We start from the raw sequence: 25,749 nt of genomic DNA, 5'->3' as shown, positions 1-25,749 counted from the left end.
TTCCCCTCACTGGGGCAGCGTGACCCATCCTTCAGCCGTGAGTGCTGGGTGCTATGGGCCGGGCTCACCCATCTCCTGAGGTTTATGCAACCCAAGGAGAAGCATCCGCCTAGAGATGGCTGGGTCCACCCTTGGGTAACGCCGGACTGAAGTAAGGCTCCGAGTTGTCGTGCACATTCCAGAGCTCCCTCGGGGATCAGGCTGGGAGCGGGTGTCAGCCGAACCTCATCTTTGCCCAGCTTCTCCCCCCCGTCTTCTCTCACTTTCTTTATTCTCTTACTGGTTTCCCTTAAGAACCCCCCTCACCCTCAGTGGGTCAGTTTCTTGGCCTCTAGTTCAGGGGAGCCCCACCGAAGACGAGCCACCGGAGGAACTTTCCTGAAGCCAAACCCTGCTGAAAACTTGTCATAACCCCTTGCTGCCTCCCAGGTTAGGTGCACATTTCTTCAGACTGAAACAGTCTGCATTTGCCTCTCAAATCTGTATGTCGTGCTTCAGTTCACTCTTTTTCCCCTGTCAGAGTCCGTGCTGCGCTCAACAAGGGGTCGTGTAAGGCAGCCGGACCGTAGTACTTACAGGTCGCATTTTTATTTATTTTCACGTCTTTGCTCCTTGTCACCCCCAACTGCCCCTCTCTGTTTTCCGTCCTTCAAGCTCCAGTCTTTCCTGAACTCCCAGAAGGTGGTCTCACCTCCCGTGAGCTCTTGAGAGCACAGCAGCCACGTCACAAATTATACTTCTTGTCTACATCACTGGAATTTTTGCTCATTGCTTGAAGAACTAGCCCAGCAGTCTGGAAAAGCCCACAGAGAGGTCTTGGATTGAATCTCGACTCCTACCATTTACTAATTATGCAACTTCGGAGAGTTACCTATAGATGCTGAGCTTTAATTTCCTTCTCTGTGAAATGGGGAACTTACGACATGCCAGGCAATGTTCTAAACTATCAACCTGCATTGTCTCATTTAATGTTCACCGATCTGTGGGATAGTGACTGTTGTTCCCACTTGACAGGCGACACAGGTTAAAAGACTTACCAGAGGTTTTACGAAATAGAAGTGGAACACAAGCCCAGGCATTACGTCCAGAACTCGTGCCCTGGACAGATACATCACGCTCGTTCTCGAGGTTATTCACCGGTCTAATAGATGGAAACATAGGACCTCTCCGTTTCCTAAGCTCTCCTCGTCCCAGGGTAGATGAAAGGCGTGGGGTGCCAGCCCGGCGTGCACACCCGAGTCTGTGCTCTCAGCCTCCCGTGTGGGTTCTGCGGCGCAGTTCCCATTATGGTGCCTCGTGCAGGCTTACCACTCAGTAATTGCTGTTTTAATTAGAAGCTCTTGTTTACAGCCTGCTAAGCCTATCTTAAGCCTTTGGTAAATGTCAGGCAAATAACTAACTGGAACTAAAATCATTTTGTTTCTCTAATTCAGTCATTCTACCTTTTGTGGCCTTTTACCATTTAAACCACATCAGGGTATGTTCCGTGGGCTGTTATATTAAGCTCCAATTTGTCCTAATATGATGGTGATCTAGAAAGAGACAGGTCGTATTCACACTCAGTGTTTCAGTGTGAAGGTTAAATACATACGAGGCCATGTAAAAGGCACAGTAGGCAGGTCATGACAGATGTGTTTTTCAAGCACACAGTGACAGGGACCATGCCGGCTGCTCTAAACACCTTTCCTCACCAGCATCCCGAGCTCTCATTATCTCCATTTTACACACGGGGCAGTCGACACCCACAGTCTGGTAAGCTGCGCAAATTTGTGGGTACAGTTAATATACTGCGCAACTCAGATTCGAGGATAAATGTAATTCCGGAACCCGTTTTCTTAACCATTATGTTATTTTGCCTCACTAAAAAAAAAAAAAAAAAAAAAAAAAAAAAAAAAACCAAGAAGCTCAGGAGGAGCGTAACTTATATTATTTCAGGCTGGCCAAGTGTAACATGGGAGTTTGGTGCCGTGGACCGTCCAGCTGCTTGACGGCCGCCTCCCCGAGTGTGCCCAGGAAGAGCCAAAACCTCAGCGCCTTCGAAGTTAGGTGTTTTTTTCAGTGGATAGCTTTGTTTTGCTATTCGCTTTCCATTTCTATTCATGTCTTCCCAGGCAAACCATCTAGATTCCTTTTTGCATGTGTCACTAGTTGGAGGATGGATGTCTTAGATCCAGTAGGACATACTTGTTGAATAGTAAGGGTCCTTTGTCTTGGTTCTGTGTTGTAGACTGTCTTGCCCACCGACATGTGACCTGCATGTGCATTATGTGTTATTTTTGGCAGTAGAGGAAAATCCACAAAACTGCTTAATATGCTACGCTGGTCACATGTTTGATTTATAACAGGTAACAGCCTTATAGGAGATAGCCAGTAAGTGCGATGGTTGTCCATGTTTTGTTTTAAAGACCTCTCTCAAGATGAAATGTGGAAAATGACAATCACTGGAAAATATTTGCAGTTTACATCACAAAGCTCAATAACCCTAATTATAGGGCACTTCTAAAAATAGAGACTAAAAGACCTACATGCCACTAAAAATGAGCCACATGAGCAGATTGTTCACAAAGGAAAAGAAGAAACTGCTTAACTGCATGAACAGATGCTCAGCCTTGTTCAGAATAAGAGAAATGCAGATCAGCACCACTGCTCGCCTATCAGATTTATGAAAATCCCCAAGTTTGTTAAAATACTCTGTTGGTGAGTCTGTGGGGAAACAGGCAATTTCACACATTGCTGATGGGAATGCGAAATGGTGCAGACTCTGTGGAGGGAGAAGTTTCAGTATCTAAAAAGTTATACATGCAGGTATTCTTTGAACAAACGATCCGATGTCTACGAGTCTGTTCCAAGGACAGATTGGCAAAAAATAGGAAAAGACCTACACACGTTGTTATACATTGTTGTGCTATTTGAATAGCAAAAGAGTAGACACAACTAAATGTCATTAAAAGAATACTGGATAAATTATAGTTCATCCACACAATAGAGACTGCAGTGTGATCCCCAGGATATATAGTAAATGAAGAAGGCAAGGGGAAAAATGTGTCCATGGTATCCTACCATTCATCTAAGAAAGCGCAATGAAAATATAGATACAAATTTGCTTATATGAAAGCCAAAACACTAATAGCAAAACCTGTCATACTGTAACACATACATACGTAATTTCTTATTAATAATTATCTTTAAGAGAGACGGGCAGGTATAGAGAATAGGAGAGTCAGGAAAGGTATAGAAAGTAGAGGATACGAGTAGAAGTCTGACTTCTTAGGACTGAAGATATCTGATTTTGGAATCGTTTAAATGTTTTATGTAATTTTTAAACAAAATTAAATCTTAAAACGATAACTTCTGAAAATCAAAACTAAAATGAAACAAGTGGGCACAACTGTATTTCAGATACCAGCATACACACACCGAGATGAACTGTACGCCCAGAGATTTCATTATTCTCTGGCGGGATGCACACTAAGGATGAGGAACAGCAGTACGTTCTTACATTTTTTGGTAATTGTGTTGTTAATGATAGTGTTGATATTTTAATAAGACTGTTGTGTATACTTTGTGTGATATAGCAAAGTAATTATGTTTATATCCTTAGGAACCAGAATTTTTGGCATAGGTTTAAAGGAAATACACGTAAGATCAATAAATTGGAGTAAAAGTGTATATTCCTTTTTGAATCGAAAGTATCATTAAGAAATCATGTTTTTGTTACAAAAATAAAATACACTCACTACTGGCAATGAGCACAACGAGAGCCCAGATATTAGTTTCCAAATATCATCCTCTATTAAAAAGAACCAGGAGTCTTTGGAGAAATCATAGTGCACAAGACCACACAGGCGCATACACACGGCACGTGCACCTGCGTGCACGTAGGGGCCTGAGGTGGAGGAGGAGCGCTTTCTCACAGCACAGCACCAACGCATACATTTAGAGGGGATGGCAAGATTAGAAAGTCACAGTAATTGATACAGACAAGGGTCAGCGAAGGCTGTGAGAATTAGTGGGTGAAATTTTGGTGAATTACAGGTTATCTGCATTGTTTCAGGTTTACTCCCCGGAAGATACTTAATAATGAATAAGAAAGGTGGCAACCTGGAAGACGCTACCTAACCCGATGGTCAGGTTGATATCGCTAGTGACGGGACAGCTCAACATCATGTGCCTTTCGCTGTGAAAAGAATACGTCACTTCTGCGTTGTTTGTGCCAAAAATCCATGATAGAATATAATCATGAGGAAAACAGTGGAGAAACACCAGTTGAGGGACCATCTTAAAAATAATGGGCCTTTATTTAAAAGCAAAACAAAACACGAAGGTCATGAATATCAAAGTAAGACCTGAAAACTGTTCCACATTAAATGAGATTAAAAAAAATTAAATCCCATATGTAATTCAGGATTTTCTTTTGTCATAAGCAACATAATTAAAATAATTGGGGGAAATTTAAACACAGAATATGTTAATATTCTATCAATGTTAATTTTTGGTTTTGAGAATTGTACTGTGGTCCTATAACAAAATGTCCATCTTTATAGGAAATATACCTTAAAGTATTTAGGGGTAAATGAATATTGTATCTGCAACTTACCTTGAAATAGTTCTAGGGAAATTACATATACATGAGAGAGAGAAAAAAAATGAAAAAGCAAAATGTCAGCCAGCAATACTGACATTATCACATTTACATTTGGGCAATCTGGGTAAAGGGTTTATAGGGATTTAATTGTTTTTGTTTTTCAGCTTTTCTTTAAGTCCAAATTACGCCCAGATAAAATATTTAAAACGTACATACTTCTTAGATTTGTCCAGTTACAAACCCAATAACAATGAGCACACCTAGTGCCCAGATTCTACTCTCAACACCTATTTCCCGCTGAAAGGAAGCGGAGTCCCATAGGACAGTGGCCGCTTCCGTTCTGGAGCAGACACAGTACAACATTAGCCTAAAATTAAAATGTCTTGTCATGCCAGAAGGCAAGGACACTCGAAGGACCTCAGATCAGGAACCCAACTTAAGTAGTCCCCCACTGGAGAGAGTTGAGAAAATTTGAACATGAATAAAAATAATAACTGCAGTGCAGTGAATTCTATCTCATATTTTAAAACATGTTCATCCAAAAAAGTTAATTTTTAGAGAATGTTAGGGGGCCAAAGTTATTATCTTTGAAAACTGGTGAAAGTAAAGAATCTAACAATCTGCCTTTCCTATACAAATCATGCTTCACGGTAACCAAATATTTGATGACCAGGAAGTTTCTCTTTGCAGAAGTATTTCAGCAAATGAATGTGGACTTATAAAACGAGACCATCACCATTTGACAATTCCTGCTGAATGAGTGGATATGAGAAATGTTTGTTAATGCTGCCAGCATCACTAAAACAACTCCAGATGAAACTCGAAACTCTAACCATTCTTTCTGAAACAATGTTTACCAAAAAAACCCGAAAAACAAAAAACAAAAAAACAAAAACAAAAAACCCAAAAAAACCAAATCAAAACAACCACCACAATGCTTCATCCAGATCTAACTACTAATTTAAAGAAATTACATGGGGTGTAGGAACATTCCAGACTACATCAGAGAGATGCAAGGGAAAAATCAGACTGTGGAAAACTCAAAGGACAAACTACTTGGGTTTTTTGAACAACAGCACCAATGACAAAATTATAAGAGAAAAAAAAAATGAGACAGAGAAGGAAAACCTAGATATTAAAAGAGGCATAAAAAAACAGCCAAAACGTATGGATTCTTGCTAGGAGCCTGACTTGTGTAAGCAAACTGAGATAATCTCCCTGAGATAATCAGGGAAATTTGAAAACTAATTAGATATTCATTGGTATTAAAGAATTACTGTTTATCGTTAGGAACGATAATGCCATTGTATTTGTGTATAAAACATCACCCTTTTAGAGATCCATAGAGGGCTATTTATGTGACGCGATGTCGCGAACGGGGCTTGCTTTGATGTGATCTGGACAGAGGAGGGGGGATGCAGAAGGACGTGGGTCGCGATGAGGACGAAGCGAGTTAGTCCGTGAGTTCACAACTGACGAAGGTGTGCGTGGGCACAGAGGGGTCTATTTTCCTGTTCTTCCTGCTTTTATGTTGCATGATGCATGACAGTTGTCATTAAAAGTAAAACGTTTTCGGTCGTAGGTAGGAGTGCAGAAGATCGAAGGGGAGGGGGAGGGAGGATACGGGGCACCGGTTTGGGCCGGTAGCTCTGCCGGGGATTTTCCGGTACGTTGCAGAATTTAGTTCCTGCCCCAGTGCCGTGAGGTGGCGATGCTGCCTCTGCTGCATAAATGAGGATGCGGAGGCCGGAGCGACTGAATGATTTGTTTGGGGCCTGAAAACTAGTACTTGGTAGAACTGGAATAAGCCCTCCCCTGCAAGCCCGGATCCCTCATCTGTCTGACTCCACATTCGTGGTTTTCTCCTACAATATTTCGTACTTCACCGTACAAGGGGAAAATCTAAAAACGTTTCTTGTATTATGGTAACAATTTTTTTGAGATATAATTTACACTTAAAGTTTCTCTTTTAAAGTATATTTTAGTGTATTCATAGAGTTGCGTAATCATTACTACAACCTCAATTTAGAACATTTTCATCATCTCATAGAGAAACCCCAGACCCTCAGCCCTAGACGACCACTGATCTGTCTGTCTCTGTAGATTTCCCTGTTCTGGAAATTTCCTATAAATGTAGTCATACGCTATGTGTCTTTTGTAACTGTCTTTCGCTTTGCGTGTTTTCAGGATTTATCTGTGTCGCAGCATATATCAGTACTTCATTCTTTTTTATTGATGAATAACACTGCATCATATGAATATATCATACTTTGTTTATTCGTTTATCAATTGACGGAAATTTGAGTTGTTTCCCCTTTCCTATTGTGAGTAATGTTTATGAACATTCACGCGTAAGTTGTTGTGTGGGCATGTGTTTTCATTCCTCTTAGGTATATGTGCAGGAAATGGAGACCCTGGATCATGCGGTGCTCTGTATTTGACTTTTTGAAGTATTGCCAAACGTTTTCACAGTGGCGGCACCATTTCATATTCCACACAGCAAGTAGGAGGGTTCCAATTTCTCCATATCCTTGCCAACACTTCTTATTTTCTGTCTCTTAAAGGCTAACTGTCCTCATGGGTATGAGTAGTATAATATTGCAGTTTTGATTTACACTTGCCTAATAACTAATGATGTGATAATGCAGTATTGAATCATTGACTCATTACCTGAATTTTGTCACTCTTTTATTTACTCCACGAATGTTTATTGAGCACTTGCTGTATGCCAGACCTTAGAAAAGAAGAAATGACAGTTTGTTTTTGTAACTAATAGGCAAGAATGCTAGTAGCTGGCGGGTTTGGTGAGAAGACAAACAAATTCCCTTCTGATTGCTTCATTTTCTCACTGGAATAAGAAACAGCATGATCAGCCGAGAATCAGGAGGGAGATAGGAGATCTTGAAGTTAACCCATATTTACAACCAAGCATCTGTTCTTACCCAGCTGGCCTATTTCTGCGGTTCTGTTCACCGTTTTATCCTGAGATACACCATCACTCTTAGGGAAGTGGTTTAAATACAGTCCACATCCTTAAATAAATGTGTCTAGCATGTGTACAGAATTCCGTGGCTTCACCGTGCTGCCCTACTAATTCATCTGGTAGCAGTAGGTTTTGTAATTCCCGTCATGACCATTTTTACTTTGGAGAAAGTGAAATTCGGAGAACAAGTAACATTTCAAGGGCACACAGGCCAAAACTGATTCTGAAGCTGTGAATATGTTTATGGATTTTTTAATTCTAAAACACGTCTTTCAGTTTGCTTTTAGAAACACATGTAGCTATAAATTTAACAAGTTGACTGTTAATTTTAAGTTTTGTACTTCAAATAATATTAAATCGTGGCAGAGGAGTATGCCTTTCTATTAATTTCAAAACATTAATTTGATCGCATGGTTTCACAGCTGAAAGCCACTGTAAGTGCTTGGGTTTTCTGACTCTGGGAACATAAATACAGAAGGAATTTAGATTAGTTGCTTAGTTTTGCAAACACTGTTACTAAAATTTATCTGCTACATTTTATGTGGGATGGGAATAAATATTAAGATATGCAGCTACTTTCTGTCACTTGTTATCTCTTGGATAAACATTCGTCAAATATGTCCAAATCTTATTTCCCATGTTGCTCTTGGTATTGTATTTGTATATTGATATTACATTGTATATATTATATACTGTATTTTATTGTATTGCATTTATATAATATTTTGAGGAATTGTAAAATTTTAAGGAATTGTTCAAGACTCTCGTAATACTAAAAATTATAGCTAAATGTAATTTAAGCAAAGCTTGTATTCCTCAGGTCAAGATATTTTAAAAATACATTTTTTTTCTCATTCCAAGCCAAATTCATATCATAGAATATTGAAAAGACACGGGATTGGCAAAAGAAGAAATGAAAACCTATAGGCCCGTCATTCAGATCAATCCATTACATTTTAGTCTTACAATTTTTCTTCCCAACAAATCAAGCATTATCTGGCACATGGTCAGTCTTAATAAATACAAGACAATGAATAAATGAACAGATTAGTGTATGAATGATGGGTATATATCCATATGAATTGTTAAATAAAAATTAGATTGTACAATAGGTATTGTTTTTTTAACCTGCCCTTTTCCCACTTACCAAGATATCCCTAGCCCTGCTTCGAACCTCTGCTGCATCCCCCAAAGTCCCGAATGCCTCACAGTTGGCGGCAGTGCAGGCTTCCAGCCTGGTCTCCTCATGTCCTCCTCTCCAGATGCCATTTCTGCGAAATTACTTACCAGTTCCCAGCAACCTCACGCTCCTGCACCACGTGGGCCTGGCAACTTACTCCTCCATCACGATCGCTCACCCCGTCCCATCTTAGAACATACGTGCGCCTTCCAAATCTAGATCAAAGATTTCACTCGTAGGTCCTCTGTGACAGTGACCTTCAGGAATCAGCACAAATCACACAGAGTGAGTCATCTTGTAGATGTGGAGAGAACTGAATTTTTAAGTCAGTTCAGAAATAAAAAAGGAATAGTTTGATTTGAGGAGGCAGTTGAAACTCTAGACAAAATTATTTCCCTGATGTCCTAGCAATACAAAGAAATAATCTAAGGCAGCACATTCTTTTCTCTTCAGGAAACAGTGGCATTTAATTCTTCTCTTCTGAGACCCCGTGTGATTGGAGAATGGATTGGTCGAGAAGAGAATGATGCTGACCCATTAGCTGCTGAGATGCTACAGCCCCCAATTCCGAGAAGTAAAAATGAACAATGGGAAGGTGAAGAGAGGAGCCCTAGCCCCGCGGGAAGGTAAGATGAGATGTCTTCTGAGGTTGGGAAAACTGTTAATCATTCAAAGGTAAAGGGGAAAGAAATCCAAGTCCATGACTTTGTTGAAATAACTCAGCAATTTTATATACAAAATTATGTTGGACTCCACATAAGATAAAAATGAATTTCTCTGTGTTAAAATTAGAGCATAACTAGATTTGCTTCTAGGTGTTGGTTTTGATTTTTTGTTTGTTTACATCTAAGAAGATCACTGTCTCTTTGCTACTAATACCAAATAGAGAAATAATTTCAAGTACATAAGCTGTCAGTTGAGACCTACGATAAGGCTGAGCAGGGAGTTGCTGACCGTTAAGAAGTGGAGGTGCATACATCTTCATGAATAAATGTTTTCCAATTTTCCGGGTGGGTGCTCAGAAGAGGGATCGCTGGGTCGTATGATAGTTCTGTGCTCGATTTTTTGAGGAGCCTCCTTGCTGTTCTCCATGGCGGCTGCACCGATGCACACCCCGCCACCGTGTCCGAGGGCTGCTTTGCTCCCACAGCCTCGCCAGCTCTTGTCCTTTGTCTCATTGATAAGCCGTTCTAACAGGTGTGAGCCGGTATCTTATTGCGATTTGGATTTGCATTTCCCTTATTGTTAGTGAAGTTGAGCATCTTTTCACATATCTGTTAGCCATTCGCATGTCTTCTTGGGAAAAATGTCAGTTCAGGTCCTCTGTCCCTTTTTTAAGTGGATTGTTTGTTTTTTTGTTGCTGAGTCGTATGAATTCTCTATGTATTTTGGATATTAGCTCCTTATCAGAGGTAAATTTGCAAATATCTTCTCCCATTCAGTTGTTGCCTTTTTGTTTTGTTGATGGTTTCTTTTGCTGTGCAGAAGCCTTTTGGTTTGATGTAGTCCCATTTAATTTTGCTTTTACTTCCCTCACCTTTGGGGTCAAGTTCATAAAAACCACTCTGCGACAAGGGATTTAAAACAGAAAGCAACAAACAAACAAAATGAACAAATTCATATACATAGACAACAGAGGATGTTTACAGAGTGGGTGGGGGGTGGGGGAGGGTGAAGAAGGTAAAGAGGGTCAATATGTGGTGACAGAGGAGACTAGACCATGGGCGGAGAGCAAGCGAGCTATCTGATACACAGATGACGAGTTGTGGAACTGTACACCTGAAACTTATGTAATAGTTACTGACCAATGTCCCCCCGCTAAACTTAAAAAAAGAATTGGAGGAGAACTTCTGAAGCATCAGAGAGATAAAGTTAATCAACTGGGAAAAGAAAACTATTAAATGTGTAATAGATTATGTAAGGCAGAGTTAATATGGAATATAAAGAGACAGAAACCTCAGTTTAGAACTATCTTAGAATTGATAATATGATAACGATTGAATATAATTACTTACATTTTCTTTGTTTAATGTTTGAAACTATTACAATTTGTTAATTTGTGGCATTACCTATAAAATTTTACTCAGACCTGTGATACCCAAAATGGTGGTGGGAGGTTTGCCTTAAGTTTCCATATTCTGGTAAAAGTGTGATTTTGAAATGTCCAGGTCATAGTTATATGTATATTTAGAAAATATGTATATTAGAAAACAGTATATTCAGAATAGCCTTTTCTTTTCTTTCTTTCTTTCTTTTTTTTTTTCGTTAATACCAATTACAGTGAGTAAAACTCAAAACAAAAATGACAACTTCTATAAGAAAGTTGGAACGAAAAAGTGTTGGGTACAGCATGGCTTACACGAGATAGAGAAGATAGAGTTAAATACTCGTGAGTTGAAATGTGACAGGAGCTAAACTCTCTGTGTCCGCAGCTGAGCACTGTTGAAGAGTCCTTCCTATGCATGCACAGCCACAGTAACTTTATATTTCCTGTGTTAAATTCAGCAGCAACCAATAACTATTCTTTCTCAAGGAGAAAATTGTATTTTCTACAATGTAATAGCTTTGGGGGATTTCTTTTTACTTTGACTTATCACTTGAGTGGAAGGAAGGAAATTCAGAATACTCACTAATGTGCTTGAGGCATATAGAAAATTGATTCTATTTCCATGAGAAATAACTTTTCAATTATTTAAATAGTTGAAGTGTCCTGTATAAAGAGAAGAAAACCATTTTTAAAAATCCATTTGCCTGCTTTTGTGAAATGTCAGATCAATTTCACCTGTCAATGAGAGTAATTTTATTTTTAATACCAGTCTTATGAAACCCACTAGACCTTTATCTTTATTCACCGCTAGAACTTTAGTTCTTAAATGTAAAATAGAGAAGTGTCGACTTTCATTTGGCTTTCATTTAGTCATAATAATAATCGGAGCCATTTATCGCAAATGTTAGTATTTCTGTTTTCTTCTTAGCTTCAGTGAGCTCTTATTCTCTCTTGAATATGAAATAAAGAGGAATCTCCCCTGCAACCTGTTTCAGTACCTGCCCATAAAAACTCAATCCACGAAGCCATCTGTCTCTTAAATACTTGACTCGAAAGGTCGTTTTCAGTTTTATTTTACCCGTATCTTTAAATTATGAGTCGAGGTATTCCCTATGAAATGACGAAAGCGGTGGTGAAATCTTGCCCAGTTGCCCCACAAGGGCTGAAAGAATGCATGCATCTCTCAACTAAATTTAAAGAATAGCTATAAACTATGGATTAGAAATTGTATCTCTCCCATCTTCTAATACGAAACAAGATTTCTGAATTTGTACCAGGAAGTCACAGAGCATTAGCTTGGAAAAGGACAAATAAGAATGGGTTGAGGAGAAACTTTTAAATGACTATACAGTTTGAAACTATATTATTAGCTGCTGCCCTTAGATAGTAATGAGCTTACATGGTAACTTAACTGCCTTAAACTTTCACAGACTAAATGATAGTCTAGATTCCGGGGGCGGGAGGAGGGGGAGCAGTTTTCAAAGGCGATTTCTTCCATTTTTCCCTCCTCCACGGGGACTGGCGCATGGTGCCAGCAGACCTGTTAGGTGGGTGAAGGAGGCACATGGAAGGCAGGTAGAAGGCACAGGGATAGCTGTTACGGAGCCGAGCCAGGCACATAGAAGACGTCAGTAGACGTCTGCTGCATGCAGCTTAATTATAGGAAGGATTCTTTACGGTCTATCTTACCTTTTTTCCCCTTTACCCATCTCAGTCTTTCCTGTTGCTCCTGCCCACGTCTCATTCGATTGGCCGTTATTACGACCATCTTCGATATACAGCCAGCTTTCCCTTTCATTCAGAATAACACGCACCATAGGCTGGACTTTCACCGTTAGATCAGAGAGGCTTACATATAAGGTATAAGTAACCTTAGGAGTCTTATGGATAGAATGCTTCCCACAATTTTTCCCTGGAACCCTTTTATTTTTCAACAGTATGCTTTACCTGAACTTTGCTCTTAGATCCTGCAAATACAACAATGTATGAACAAGGGCAACAGTTTTAGTACCCATTACTGTCACCTGAAGGGTTAGGTGCTGGTTATGAGGTCAGTGTGGAGAAACTAATAGAATGAGAGCGGCCAACATGGAGTCCGTGATCCCTGCGTGGTACCCGGATGGACCCAAGAGGTCTGTGAATCTCTCGAAATTATGTGCAAAATGTTGTGTGTATGTACATGTGGACATTTTCCCGCCACGTCTTCCATAGATTCTCAAAGAGGTTCTGAGTGAAGAGAGTTTAAGAAAGAAATTAAAGCAACTGACTGAGGAAAGAAAGAGGGGTTCAAAAAGAGGAAGTGAATATGTTGGCAAATGATTGAAGATTGTCGGATACTACCAAATGGCATCATGGCTATGGCTCGTCTGGCCATTTGGTGGGAAAGCATATACATTTATTGGACATTTAGAATTATTAAAAACAATCACACATTTATAATATAAATGTAAACAAAAATCTAGTAAACCTACAAAACGTGAAACTTACAGGATTGTGTTAACCAATGTCACCATAAAAAAGTGGAGTAAACCTATGTAATTCTATTTTAAGCCATCTGAATTAGACTTTGCAGTAGCTGGGTAATGGGTTTCCTAAAATTACTTACTAAGCCATAATGTGAATTGGTAAATAGGCTCATCAAGGCTTGAAAGCCTAAAGAAGCTCCTCAAAGCTGAACTACCTTATTAAAACCAGAACAATGTCCATAAATATTATAGATCTGGTGAACGGGCTTCATTTTTTTAAGTGAGCATTGTATTAGAAGGTAAATATGCCATAAAATGAATAGAAAATCTTACAACTTAGAAATATATATTATTAAAATAAAAGCCAAATTTATTTCCCATTAAGTTGTTTTCCTTTTTATTAAAACTCACAGTTGCTTTTGCTGTATCTATAAACAAAGGCTGGACTGTTCCCCTCTTCTTAGAGTTCCCGCTGTTGGCAGTAAGGAACAAACCAGAAACAAGAAAATAGGCAAATATATGCAGTAAATTCAATTAGTGATAAGTAATATGATACAAAATAAAGCAGAATAAGAAAGAAGAAAATGGATGAAGGGTAGATACTCTTTCACGTAAGAAGTCCACAAACAAAGAACCTTAATATTATACAGGTTTCGACTATATGGACTATATTCGACTATATAGGTAAGAGCGGGCCCAGAACCCTAAGTGCTCTCGAAGTACCCCAAACTCATCTCTCCCCGTCTGCCCACCACTCACTTGCATTAAGACCCTGCTTCCCTGCAGCAAGGTGCTATTTTTTTCTCTCATAGTACAATTTTCATATCTGCAGTCCACAGACATTTCTCTTTCAAAGCAATATGTATATCTTTTCTCATAATTTAAAAGCTAATGGAGCTAAAGTTATGAATGAATATCATTATTCTAATATAATTTTTAATAAAACAATGTAGATATAAATTCCATTTACCATGTTAGGTCTATCGATTAAGAAATCCAAATTAAAATTTGTTTTGATTTGTTTTATTTGTTTACTTCTCAGTGAATAAAGTTAGTCCAGAAAGACTTTTAAATTGTTACATGATTTCTCAGTCTAAATGACACACAATGAAATATTCAGAAGACAGATGCCATGGCAAGAATTTGGAGCTAAATAAACTTCTTCCATCTATTTGAAAGTTAATGTTCCATGTTTTAGCTCTACTAGTAAAGTGTAAGAATAATTTTCTTTAATTGAATTTGAATTACATTGATAGTTACTAAAGACAAATATTTATTTGAAATGGGACATATTTTGCCAACATCTCAGCAGCAGTTTCTATTTAAGTTGGGAACTTAAATTAGGATGGACATTAAAGGTGAAGTAAATATTGTTGACAAGAGTATGTCTTCATATAGTTTTTATTTCGTAACCACAACTTTTAACTTTGAAAAATCTCAAAATACAGAAAGTTTAAGAATAGTAACATCAATATCTACATACCTTCCACCTATATTCACCATTTAGCATTTTGCCTTTGCGTTTTCTATCTCTGATAATAGATCATTTTATTCTACCTCTTTTTTTTTTTTGCTGAACTATCTGAAAATAAGTTACAGATAGTATAACATATTAATTCCTTAGTTCTTTAACACGCATTTCCTAAGAATAAGCATACTTTCTTATGCAACTATTATATCGTTAACACACCAAAACTTTTAACAATGACACCATCAAATTATGTAATATAGACTCTATGTTCAAATGTCTCTGTATTTCCCAGTAGTCTTTTATGGATTTTTGTAGTTTGTTTTTTTGTTTCTTTTTCATCAAGTCCGATGAAGAATCCCGTGTGGCATTAAGCCGCCAAGGCCCTTTTGCCCGCTGTCGTCGCGAGCAGTCTCTGCCTCTGTTTTCCTTCACGACATTGAAATCCTCGCAGACCGCAGGCAGATGTTTCCAAATCCGGATAGGTCTGTTTTCTGATCATCGAATTCAGGTTAAACTTCTTTGGCCAGAATTCTACATAGGCGATATCGTATCCTTCCTTATTTTATTACACCGAGCGTCATAATGTCAGTTTGCCCCATTATCGGTGATGCTGGATTTGTTTACTTGGTTAATGTGGTATCACTAGATTTCTTCATTCTAAAGGTGTCATTTGCTTTTTATAATTAACAAGTTATCTGTCACCTCTGTTTTGGAAAAGATGGCAGACTCATTTCTCTCTGCTTCTCTGCATTAAATGCAACTACGTAACATGGAAATAATGCACAAGGCAATCAAAGTAACTTCTCACTGTAAAAAATGTTAAGAGGAAGGCGGAATGGTTAGGGACCTGACAGCTGTAGAGGGCGTAGTGGCAGGTGACTTATGACCTCCCACCAACAGTGTAAGGCAACCCAGGTCTGGCTTTTCCCAGCCGCGAACTGGCAAGAGGAGGTGGTGGCCTAGAGAGTTCCTTTCTCCCCCCGACCGAACAGGAGTCCTGCCAACCATACCAGGAGAGCCTGGTGGCACTGGCCAGGGCTATTGAGTAAGAAGCTCACTGGCAATAAGTGGCCGGAGGACGCGCTGTCCTTTCCTGCCTGACTTGAGACTCTGCATCCTTGGAAGTGCATTGTCTTTTACTGGACCAACAGACGCCAGGAAGAGGGATTCCTCCAGCGCGAAGCTTGACGTGGGGACGCCGTTGTCCTCACGGTCAGATATTCCCTCCCCCTACCTGGGGCGGTGTTTTTGTCCCTCAGGCAACACAAGCAGGCACCAGTGGGAGCCACAGCGACACCGATAAACCAGGCAGACTAAATTAGTACTGCGAGAGCTCTGAAAAATTAAACCGTCCTTGGAACCACAGGCTGCAAAAGTAGGCCAAGCACTGCAGGTGGCCGCCTTCTAAAACAAAAGATTTAAATAGGACCCAGAGTCTCCTACAGTAAAAGCCAAATTGTGCAGGCTACAATAAAAAACTCACCAATTATATCAAGAACCAAGAAAATCACATCTTAAATGAGAAAAGACAGACAATTGATGCCAACATTGAGGTAAATCAGATGATGAAATTATCTGGCAAAGAATTTAAAGCAACCATCATAAAAATGCTTCAACAAGCCATTGTAAGTTCTCTTGAAACAAATGAAAACATGCAAAGTATCAGCAAAGAACTAGAAAATAGAAAAGAACCAAAAGGAAATTATGTAACTAAAAAGATAATAATAGGAATTAAAATTTGTCGAGTGGACTCAGTAATAGAGTGGAAATGACAGAGGATAGAATTATTGAATGTGACGATCGAGCCATAGAATTTATCCAAAGTGAACAACGGAGGGAAAATAGACTAAAAATATGTACATACCCAATCAAAATTTCCACAAGTTATTTTGTGGATATCAAGTAACTGGTTTTAAAGTTCATGTGGAGAGACAAAGACTCAGAATAGTGAACACATTATAGAAAGAGAAGAACAAAATGCCTGACATCAAGAATCAACTATAAATCTATGATATTCAAGACAGTGCATATTGGCAAAAGAATAGACAATGGAATAGAGTAGAGAGCCCAGAGAAAGGAGCAGAGGCAATACAATGGAGCAAAGACAGTCTTTTAAAGAAATGATACTGGAACCATTGGATATCCACATGTTTATAAAAAAATGAGTCTGGACACAGACCTTACACCCGTCACAAAAAATTAACTCTAAATGGATCATAGACCTTAATGTAAAATGCAGAACTATAAAACTCTTAGAAGAGAGCAGGAGAAAACCTGTGTGACGTTGGGTATGGCACTGACCTTTTAGATACAACAGCAAAGGCACAATCCATGAAAGAAATCACTGATAAGCTGCACTTTATTAAAATGGAGAACTTGCTCTATATCCACTTGGGAAATCATTAATGAGGTACCAAAGAATGTCCAAGAAAGAAGACAGAATCTATATTTTTATTATCCTCAGGGAGAATTTTACTATGTCCATAAATACTCACAGCAAAGTAATTGAATGACATGTTTCTAGATTTTCTTTACTTGCCACAGCTAATGCCTCGTGTCACCATCATTGAAAGTTAACACATAAATATTTCTTCAGCTTAAAGGTGGAGCCCAAGACTAAGGGATTAAAACAGCAGCAACAGCGACATAAGAAACTCCTGGCAGCAATGCTCTCTCAAGATTCTTTTGAGTCTGTTCACAGCCCCACTCCGTCCGTAACAGAAGAAGATATTGATAATGAAGATGATGCAATGGAATTGCTGGGTAATTTTAAAAATTAATAATTTCTCTTTTTTTTCTTCTTCTCTGGCGTTGTAAAAACGTGGAGTGATTAAGAGATTTTAAGTTTCGATAGTTTTGTCTTAGGGGAAAGAAAGAGTTGAACACACATTTATTTATGTTAGACTTTATGAATTTGCATGTGAGAACTAAGTTGAAATCACCTAAGCATGCAAAGTGTTAGATTGTATTTTGTGCTTTGTACATGCAGCCCTTTATCTTCTGACTATTTAATCAAGCTTTATTCTGTGAGCAATTGTGATAAAGATTCAAGTCTGTTTGCTTTATTCTCTGATTATAATTGCCTTGAATACACCTTTTGTCTATAAAATGTATCCAAAGTACATATTTCAATTCTCATCCCAACATGTCCTCTGTTATTTCAAAGTAGTTTTAGAAAAAGAGTCATATTTAAGAGGCAGAGAGTAAATTAATGTTTTATGTCTTCCATAAATGGAAGTTTAAACAGTAAAGTTTGTAGAGATTTCAATGTTTTTACAGGCCCATTACTTTAATACAAACCTTATTAATATTGAGAATGTAGAAAATCCTTTTATATCTGTTGATGAACTAAATGTATGTTTCTGTTTCATCAGAAATCTTTTCATAGTAATTTTTAAAAATTAAGCTTCCCTTTGGAAAACTGTTGTCCCAAAAGAAGAAATGACATTTTATTTCAGAGAAAGTGATCCACATATAAAACAATGTGTTTTTAATTCAGTGATATCAGTTATTCTATTCTAAATAATTAGAACATTTCTTCCCAATACTTTGTAAGAATTTAGTACTAGGAGAATGAACAGTCTATTCATTTGAAAATTTCAAATAAGTTTAGCATACAGAATATAGAGTCCCAGAAGTAAACATATGTTCAAAAAATTTTTTTTCTGAAACAGATTCCTCGGTCTTAAGCATTTATGGTAGTAAAATACTATCATTTTAATAAGTAATGTGGGTCTCCATGCATAGCCCTGCAGAGGTGCTGTGACTCGGTGATGGCAAGTTCACTGCCATTTTCTGGTGTTACAATGACTTCATTTATTCCAGCATTGAGGGGACTATGTCACGGCATTTCCACTTCACGTTATAGATCTTTTTTTCTTTCTTTTTTTTTTTAGGAACGTTTAAGTCTGGGTGTTTTTTTAAGGAATCTTATCTCCCCACCTCCAATCATTAGTGTGTGGTACCCTTCTTCATTTGCTTCATTCAGTAGATGCCCAGTGAACACTTGCTGTGTGCTAGGCAGTGGGCTTGGTCCTGGGAACATAAAAATAAATTAATCGTGGTCTCGGCAAGAACTTTACCTCTTAGTGTCCAAGATGAAACTGTAAATACATCATTCTTGCAGTGTTTGCTGTGGGTGCTCATTGGAGTGAGCTCACGGTTGACTTATTACTCTTTCTTTCACTAAGGTAATGGCTCATCTTTTACATGAAATCAAACGGATGTACAGTACATGAATAATTTCAGTTAATCAAAGAGTTAAGAATTTCTTCAGTCATGGTATAATAATAGATGAATATGCCATGTATGAGTATAGTATAAAATGGTTATTAATTATTCACTTTTATGACTTGACGTCTTGAATAGCCATGTATATCTCTGCTAATATTCCATTAGATTTCAATGAAATCAATTGGTGTAATACTTCTAAATTAATTTGGAAACTATAAAAATCTACCTTCATAGTCCTTTTAATATTATATTTCCTTAATTTTATTTTATAGAATTTTAAGATAATATTTTTGAAACTGATTCTAGAGAAACGTGATTCCCCTTATTTGCAGAAAATACAAATGTTAAATTCTTGAAAATTTACATGAAATAAAATTTTAGTATGTAGTAGAATCAGCATAAACTAAAACAGAGATATCTAGTATTTAAAATATCTTTTTAAATCTACCACACTTTGTAGAATGAGTTTGCTATAGCTTATCTGTTTTAAGGGTTTAAATTGTCATTATTATACATACCAAGATTTAACAGACTGAAACAATTATTTATTATGCATGAGAAGCACTCTGTAAACTTTTTGAAGTGATAAATAAGTAAAAGATATTATTTTATGTTAGCATAACAAAGAAAAATCAGTTGATTAGAAGAGGAAACAAAAGCCTTTTATTTGAAGTAGTAGAAGCTAGTAAAATTACTGATCCTTGTTTTTTATTAAGAAATTTGGCATTGTTAATATATGATAATTAATACTTAGTTCTTCACAGTTGTTTAATTGCCTATTTTTGGATTTCTTTTCTAAATGCAGAAAAAATATAGTTGTTCAGTAGCACAACAACATCTGTAATTTTTAAAGTAGATTACATATTTTCTGTAGGATTGCTTTAAATACTACTTACACATTCATAGCACAAAAGTAGCTTAATATGGAATTGATGTATATTAGAAAATAAAATATCTAAATTTGTGGAATTTTAAGATATAACAGTTTTGAGCACCTCTGAAATCAAGCCTCTAATTACAGAAAATATTCAATAAAATATCAGCCATGTCACGTTAAACTAATTCTCAACTTCCAATATAAGATATTCTCAAATATTTTAGTAATTATGCTAGAAATTAATGGCCACAATAAAGCATTATAAAGAATCTTCACATTTAAAAAAGTTATTAAAATCAATTTTTCAAAAATGAGAAGAAGTTACAAGGGTACAAGATATTTATAAAAATCTTTATATTTTCATAGAAAATTTAAGGAACTTCATTAGTTTCAAAGATATTTTAGCTTGTAACTATGAGCCCATTTTCATTACATGCCTTTTTGTCTTATTCTTGATGAAATGCTAATTGCAATTGCATGTTTGATTGTTCTCTATATAATTTATACTCATTTTAAAATATCAAAATTATTGGAAAGACACAACTGTTTACATATTTTAGTATGGGATATTACTTTTGAAAGATTTTTTTAAGCTTTCTCAGAATCGATGATGAGTCTAATAGCTAAAAATCACATTCCAGAGATACCGGAAAAGAAAAACAGCATTAGTCACTATACTTTATACTTTCTTGTCTTAACTCATAGTCATATAAAAATTGAAACTAAGATTACATTACCAAAATATACTCAATGATTGAAAATATATATTTGTTTTATATTTAATAATTAAGAACAAGTATAATTATACTGGTATTCTTTGCAGAATATAGTAATTGAGTTTTTAAAACCTCAGTATCTTACTGAATTATGTTATATATAAACTTAATTTTCTAGAGGTACTCATTACATTAAGATGATCATTTGGCAAATCTTTTGCATTTTGAAAATAAACATTCACTCTCTGTTCTGATTTTTTAAATTAGACTTCTTAAAGCAGAAAGCACCTATTTTTGCAAAATAACAACATGCATTTCACCTAATGAGAAATAGGTACTGTCACTCAATTATGTTTTAAAAGGGAGAGGGGCTTAAATATTTTTTAAAAAATCTGTCTGCCTATCAATATGATATACCTATATTTTGATGATTTAAAGTATGTGAACATACATACAAGCCTTGTTGCCTTTGAGTGTTGAAGATTGTCGATAGTAATTATCCACACTGAAAATTACAGTTATTTTTTAAAAAAGGAAAACGAAATGAAAAAGTCTTCAGTGACTGGTGGGACAATATAAAATGATCAAACATTTCATCAGAATTCCTGAACGAGAGGAGAGAAAGAATGAGAAAGAAAAAAAGATTTCAAAAATAATGTCTATTTTTTTTCAAATGGTGAAAAATATGAGCCTACAATACAAGTTCAGAAAATGTCAGGCTGAAAAAACAACAATTTCAAGTAAATAAAAGCTGATAATATGTTACCAGCAGACCTGCACTGTAAGAACCATAAGAGTCAGTCTGAAAGGAAATTATATCAGAAAGAATATCAGATTTATAGGAAAGAATGAAGAACATCAGAAATGGTAAATATGTGAGTAAATATGTAAGACTGTCTTCTTTTTGTTAATTTTTAGAAAGACAATCAACTATTTAAAGCAAAAATACAATGTAATGTAGGGTTTATAACATGGAAAGAAATAACATCATGAAAATTAGCACAAAGGATGGAATGCAGTGTTGTGTTATAGGTTTCTACCTTTTTGCAAGAAGTGATACAATATGAATTGTCGATAGACTGTAATAAATTAGGGAGACATTGTTTTAATTCCAAGATTAATCACTAAATTTTTTTTTTTTAATTAAACCAAGGAGGTTTAGCTGAAAAGCTAATAGAGGATGTAAAATGAAATTCTAAAATACATTTGACTAAGGAGAAACCAAGAAATCTAAAGCAGTTGGGACAAATAGAATGTGATCGTGTGATGGTCAATTTAAGCCCACACGTATTACGAATTACTGAATTATTAATACTAAACGCACTGTGCTCCCCAACGGAAATGCAGAGTTCATCAGCCTGGGTAAATAGCTGAGACGCATATGCTAACTATAAGATAGGCTGAAATGAAAAGGGCAAGAAAATATATTACGTGCAAAAAGTAGGCACAAGAAAATTGATATGGCACAATGAAATAAGTGCATTCATCAGGAAGACATAACGGTTGTCAATAGATGTGCATTTAAAATCATTTTTAAATAAAAACTGACAAAAATAAATCAGACAAAGGAGTAATCATTGTTGATATTTTATTACATCTCAATAATTGATGGAAAAAGACAAAATCAATAGAAATACGGAAGACTTTAACACTATCAGCATTTATTGTAGATTGAAATTTATAGTACACCCAACAATGCGGAAAACTAATTCAAGTGCAGATGAAACATTCATTAAACTGTGCTGGGTCAACTTTCTGTACTCTGATCACAGCAGGAATGAATTAGAAATCAATAACAATATGACATTTAGGAAAATTCCAAAATATGGAAATTAAGCAATTCTTAATAACATAGATCAAAGGAAAATCAAAAGGGAACTTAAAAAATAATTGAAGAGAATGAAAATACAACATACAAAACCTGGGGATGTAGCCAAAGCACTGCTTAAAGTGAAACTTGGAGCTTTAAACAGAAGAATTTTTAAATTATTCATATAAATTTTCACCTAAAGAATTTAGAAAGCAAATGCAAATTAAATCCTAATAAGTAGAAAGAAAGAAATAATGCATATAAGAAGAGGAACCAATGAAATAGAAAGTAAGCTAACAGAATATTAGCAAGCCTGAGGCCAATAAATTTCTAGTGAAACTGACAAAGAGAAAGGTAGATAAACCCAAGTTACCAATATTAGGAAGGAAAGACCAGACCTGATTCACTACAGATCTTACAGACATGAGGGATAACCAAAGAATATTACAGATAATGTCATGTTAACATATGTGATGGCTTAGATATAACGGAAAAAAAATTCTAGCAAAACACATCATACCAGAGATAAAACAAGAAGAAATAGTATATCTGAATTGGTCTTTATTTTTAAAGAAATTGATTTTTCAAACAAAATCCTTCTCCTAAAGACATAAGATTTATATGGTTTTATTGGTTGAATTATATCACATTTTTTAGGGAAGAAATAATGCCATGTGTAATAAACCCTTTCAGAAAATAGAAAAAAGAGAAAACTCAGATCGTTTTGAGGCTAGCATATCTCCGATATCAAAACCTGACAAAGACATTAAAAAAAAATTACAGATGAATATCCCTTATGAACATAGATACATATGTTCTCAACAAAGTATTATTACATTAAATCTGTATGATCCAATGCAATCTCAATCAAATTTCTACTAGGTTTAAAAAAAAGAAATGAGCTAATTCTACAATTTGTATGGAAACAATTACCTGGAATGGCCAAAATTATCTGGGAAAAGGACAGTGCCATGGAATTACAGTATCTGATTTCAAGACTTATCATAAGGCCACCATAACCAAGACAATGTGGTATTGACAGAAAAAATAGACAAACAGATCAGTGGAAGGATTAAATTCCAGAAATATATCTGGTTAATTAGTTTTCAACAAAGGCAACAAGATAATTTGATATAGAAAGGAAAATATTGTCAAGACTTGGTGCTGGAACAATTAGGTAAATGTAAAGAAAAAGCATGGACTTTATCTTCATATAACAAAAATTATTTTGAAATGAGTTTTGGGAAAAATAAAATATTATGAAACATTTAGAAGAAAATGTAGAATATGTTCTCAATGTTGGACAGGCGAAAGTTTCCTAGAGATAACAAAAATAACTAAGGAGAACAGAAAAATTTGGTAAACCGTACCTCATTAAAATTACATACTTCTCAGAAAATGAAAAGACAGTAAAAAAAAATTTTAAATGTAAAGGCATGCCACTGACCGGAAGAAAATATATGCAATATATATGACAAAGGACTTGTATCTGGAATGTATACAAGCCCCTATAAGTCAATTTTTTTAAAAGCACAAATAACCTAATAAAAAGAGACAAAATATTTCAATAGACAATTTCTAGAAAGATAAACAAATGATAAATGCGTGCAAACAGGTGTCTATCATTAGCCATCAGGCAGATGCAAATTAGAACAACATTGAAAGATTCCATCAAGCAGAATGGTCAAAATGTGACCAGGAATGTAGAGTAGCTGGAAATCTCAAATATTGCTCATGGGATTGAAAAATTTTACAGTCACTTTGGAGGAAATGTCTGGCAGCTTCTTATAAAGTTCAGTATGTTCCTACCTTATGGCCTAGCAATTCTTAGATATTTTCCCAAGATATATAAAACATGTATCCACAAATATTTGTATATGAAAACAGTTTCACCCAAAATAACCCAAACAGAAAATCAAAATTATAATCACTAGAACTTATAAATAAATGATGGTATATTTACATAGTGGAATACTATTCAATATTAAAATTGAATTAAGTACTGATACCCTGACAACTTGGATGAATCTCATTGTTATGGACTGAATTCTCCTTCCCCCATTCTTATGTCGATGCCATGATTTGGAGGTGGCCCTTCCGTGGGGAACGGAAGTTACAAGAGGTCATAAAGGGTGGATTTCTAATCCAGTAGGACTTGCAAGAATAGGAAGAGAGAACACTTTCTCTCTCTCTCTCTCCCCCTCCCCCCAACCCTCTCTCCTCCTCGCACGTGCACAAACATGCACTCAGGAAAGGCCAAGTGAGGGCACAGTGAGAAGGTGGCCATCTGCAACCTTCTGCAAGGGGACAGCCCTCACCAGACACTGATCACCCTGACATCTTGATCTTGAACTTTACAGCTTTCATGAGTTTGAGAAAGTAACTTTCTGCTATTTAAGTCACCCAGTCTTCGATCTTTTGTTATGGCATTCTTGGCCAGCTAAGACACATAAACATTGTGTTGAAGAAAAGAAACCAGAAATGAATGACTACATAGTATACTAATTTAATCATAAGAAATTCCAGAATAGACAAAACTAATCCTTGGTAATAGAAATCAGAATGTAGTGGGGGTGGTGAGGGATTGGTTTGAGGAAACTTTTTGGGGTGCTAGAAATATTTTATATTTTCACCGAAGTGTTACATGGGTATACGCATTCCTCTAAACTCGTTACATTGTACACTTAATGTCTGTGCATTTCTCTGCAAATCTGAATTTGAAAATGTAAAATACAAATTTTTATATATAAATATGGCTGCATACTGTTACATCATAAGAATATTCAAGGAGTCAAAATTAAATTTGACGTGTTTTTATTATTCCTATAATGAAATGATTAAATTTTATGGAAAAGACACATGAGCTATGAAAGGTAATTCAAGACAGTAACATGGGAAATTGCTATGGAAATGGTTGTGACCTCTGACAAGTTCTCCAAAGTCTGTGCCTGTTGTAGCATGATGTTTGACTAATTCTGAGCAAAAACAGAAATTGTCATTTTAATTTCATAGTAGCACTTCAGAAAGCAGAATTTGATCTTTGATGATAAATTTCCTAATCTTGAATATCCATACTCTTCCAATATAATCACATTATCTTTAATCTGATACACTGAAATTTCCTTTCTCATCAATTTGCCTGTGATATAAAAACTAACAATGTGGAGATTTGACCTCAGAATGGCCTTATTATCAACTGGAAAAGTGTAGGACTATAACATGAATCTGCTTATATTCTTTTTTTTTTTAAACGTCTTTATTGAGATAAACACGTGACATAAAATTCATCTATTAGAAGAGTACAGTGTATTGATTTTTACTATATTCACTGAGTTGTGCAACCATCCCACTATCCAAGTTTAGAACGTTTTCATCGCCGCTC

At 36.2% G+C, this 25,749-nt stretch overlaps 1 protein-coding gene across 1 annotated transcript in view; it reads left to right on the top strand.

Annotated features, from left to right (window-relative positions):
* CUNH8orf34 (chromosome unknown C8orf34 homolog) overlaps window positions 1-25,749 on the top strand; it is a 254,464-nt gene that overhangs the window by 60,816 nt on the left and 167,899 nt on the right. The window contains 2 exon segments of the mRNA XM_016152981.2: window positions 9,202-9,374; window positions 17,328-17,494. Coding sequence (XP_016008467.2) covers window positions 9,202-9,374; window positions 17,328-17,494 — 340 coding nt within the window.

Source organism: Rousettus aegyptiacus, unplaced genomic scaffold (genome assembly GCF_014176215.1).
Source record: "Rousettus aegyptiacus isolate mRouAeg1 unplaced genomic scaffold, mRouAeg1.p scaffold_m13_p_15, whole genome shotgun sequence".
In the NCBI taxonomy this organism is placed as follows: Eukaryota; Metazoa; Chordata; class Mammalia; order Chiroptera; family Pteropodidae; genus Rousettus; species Rousettus aegyptiacus.
The sequence above is the reverse complement of the archived record's forward strand: the minus strand, read 5'-3'. Positions and strand labels throughout refer to the sequence as shown.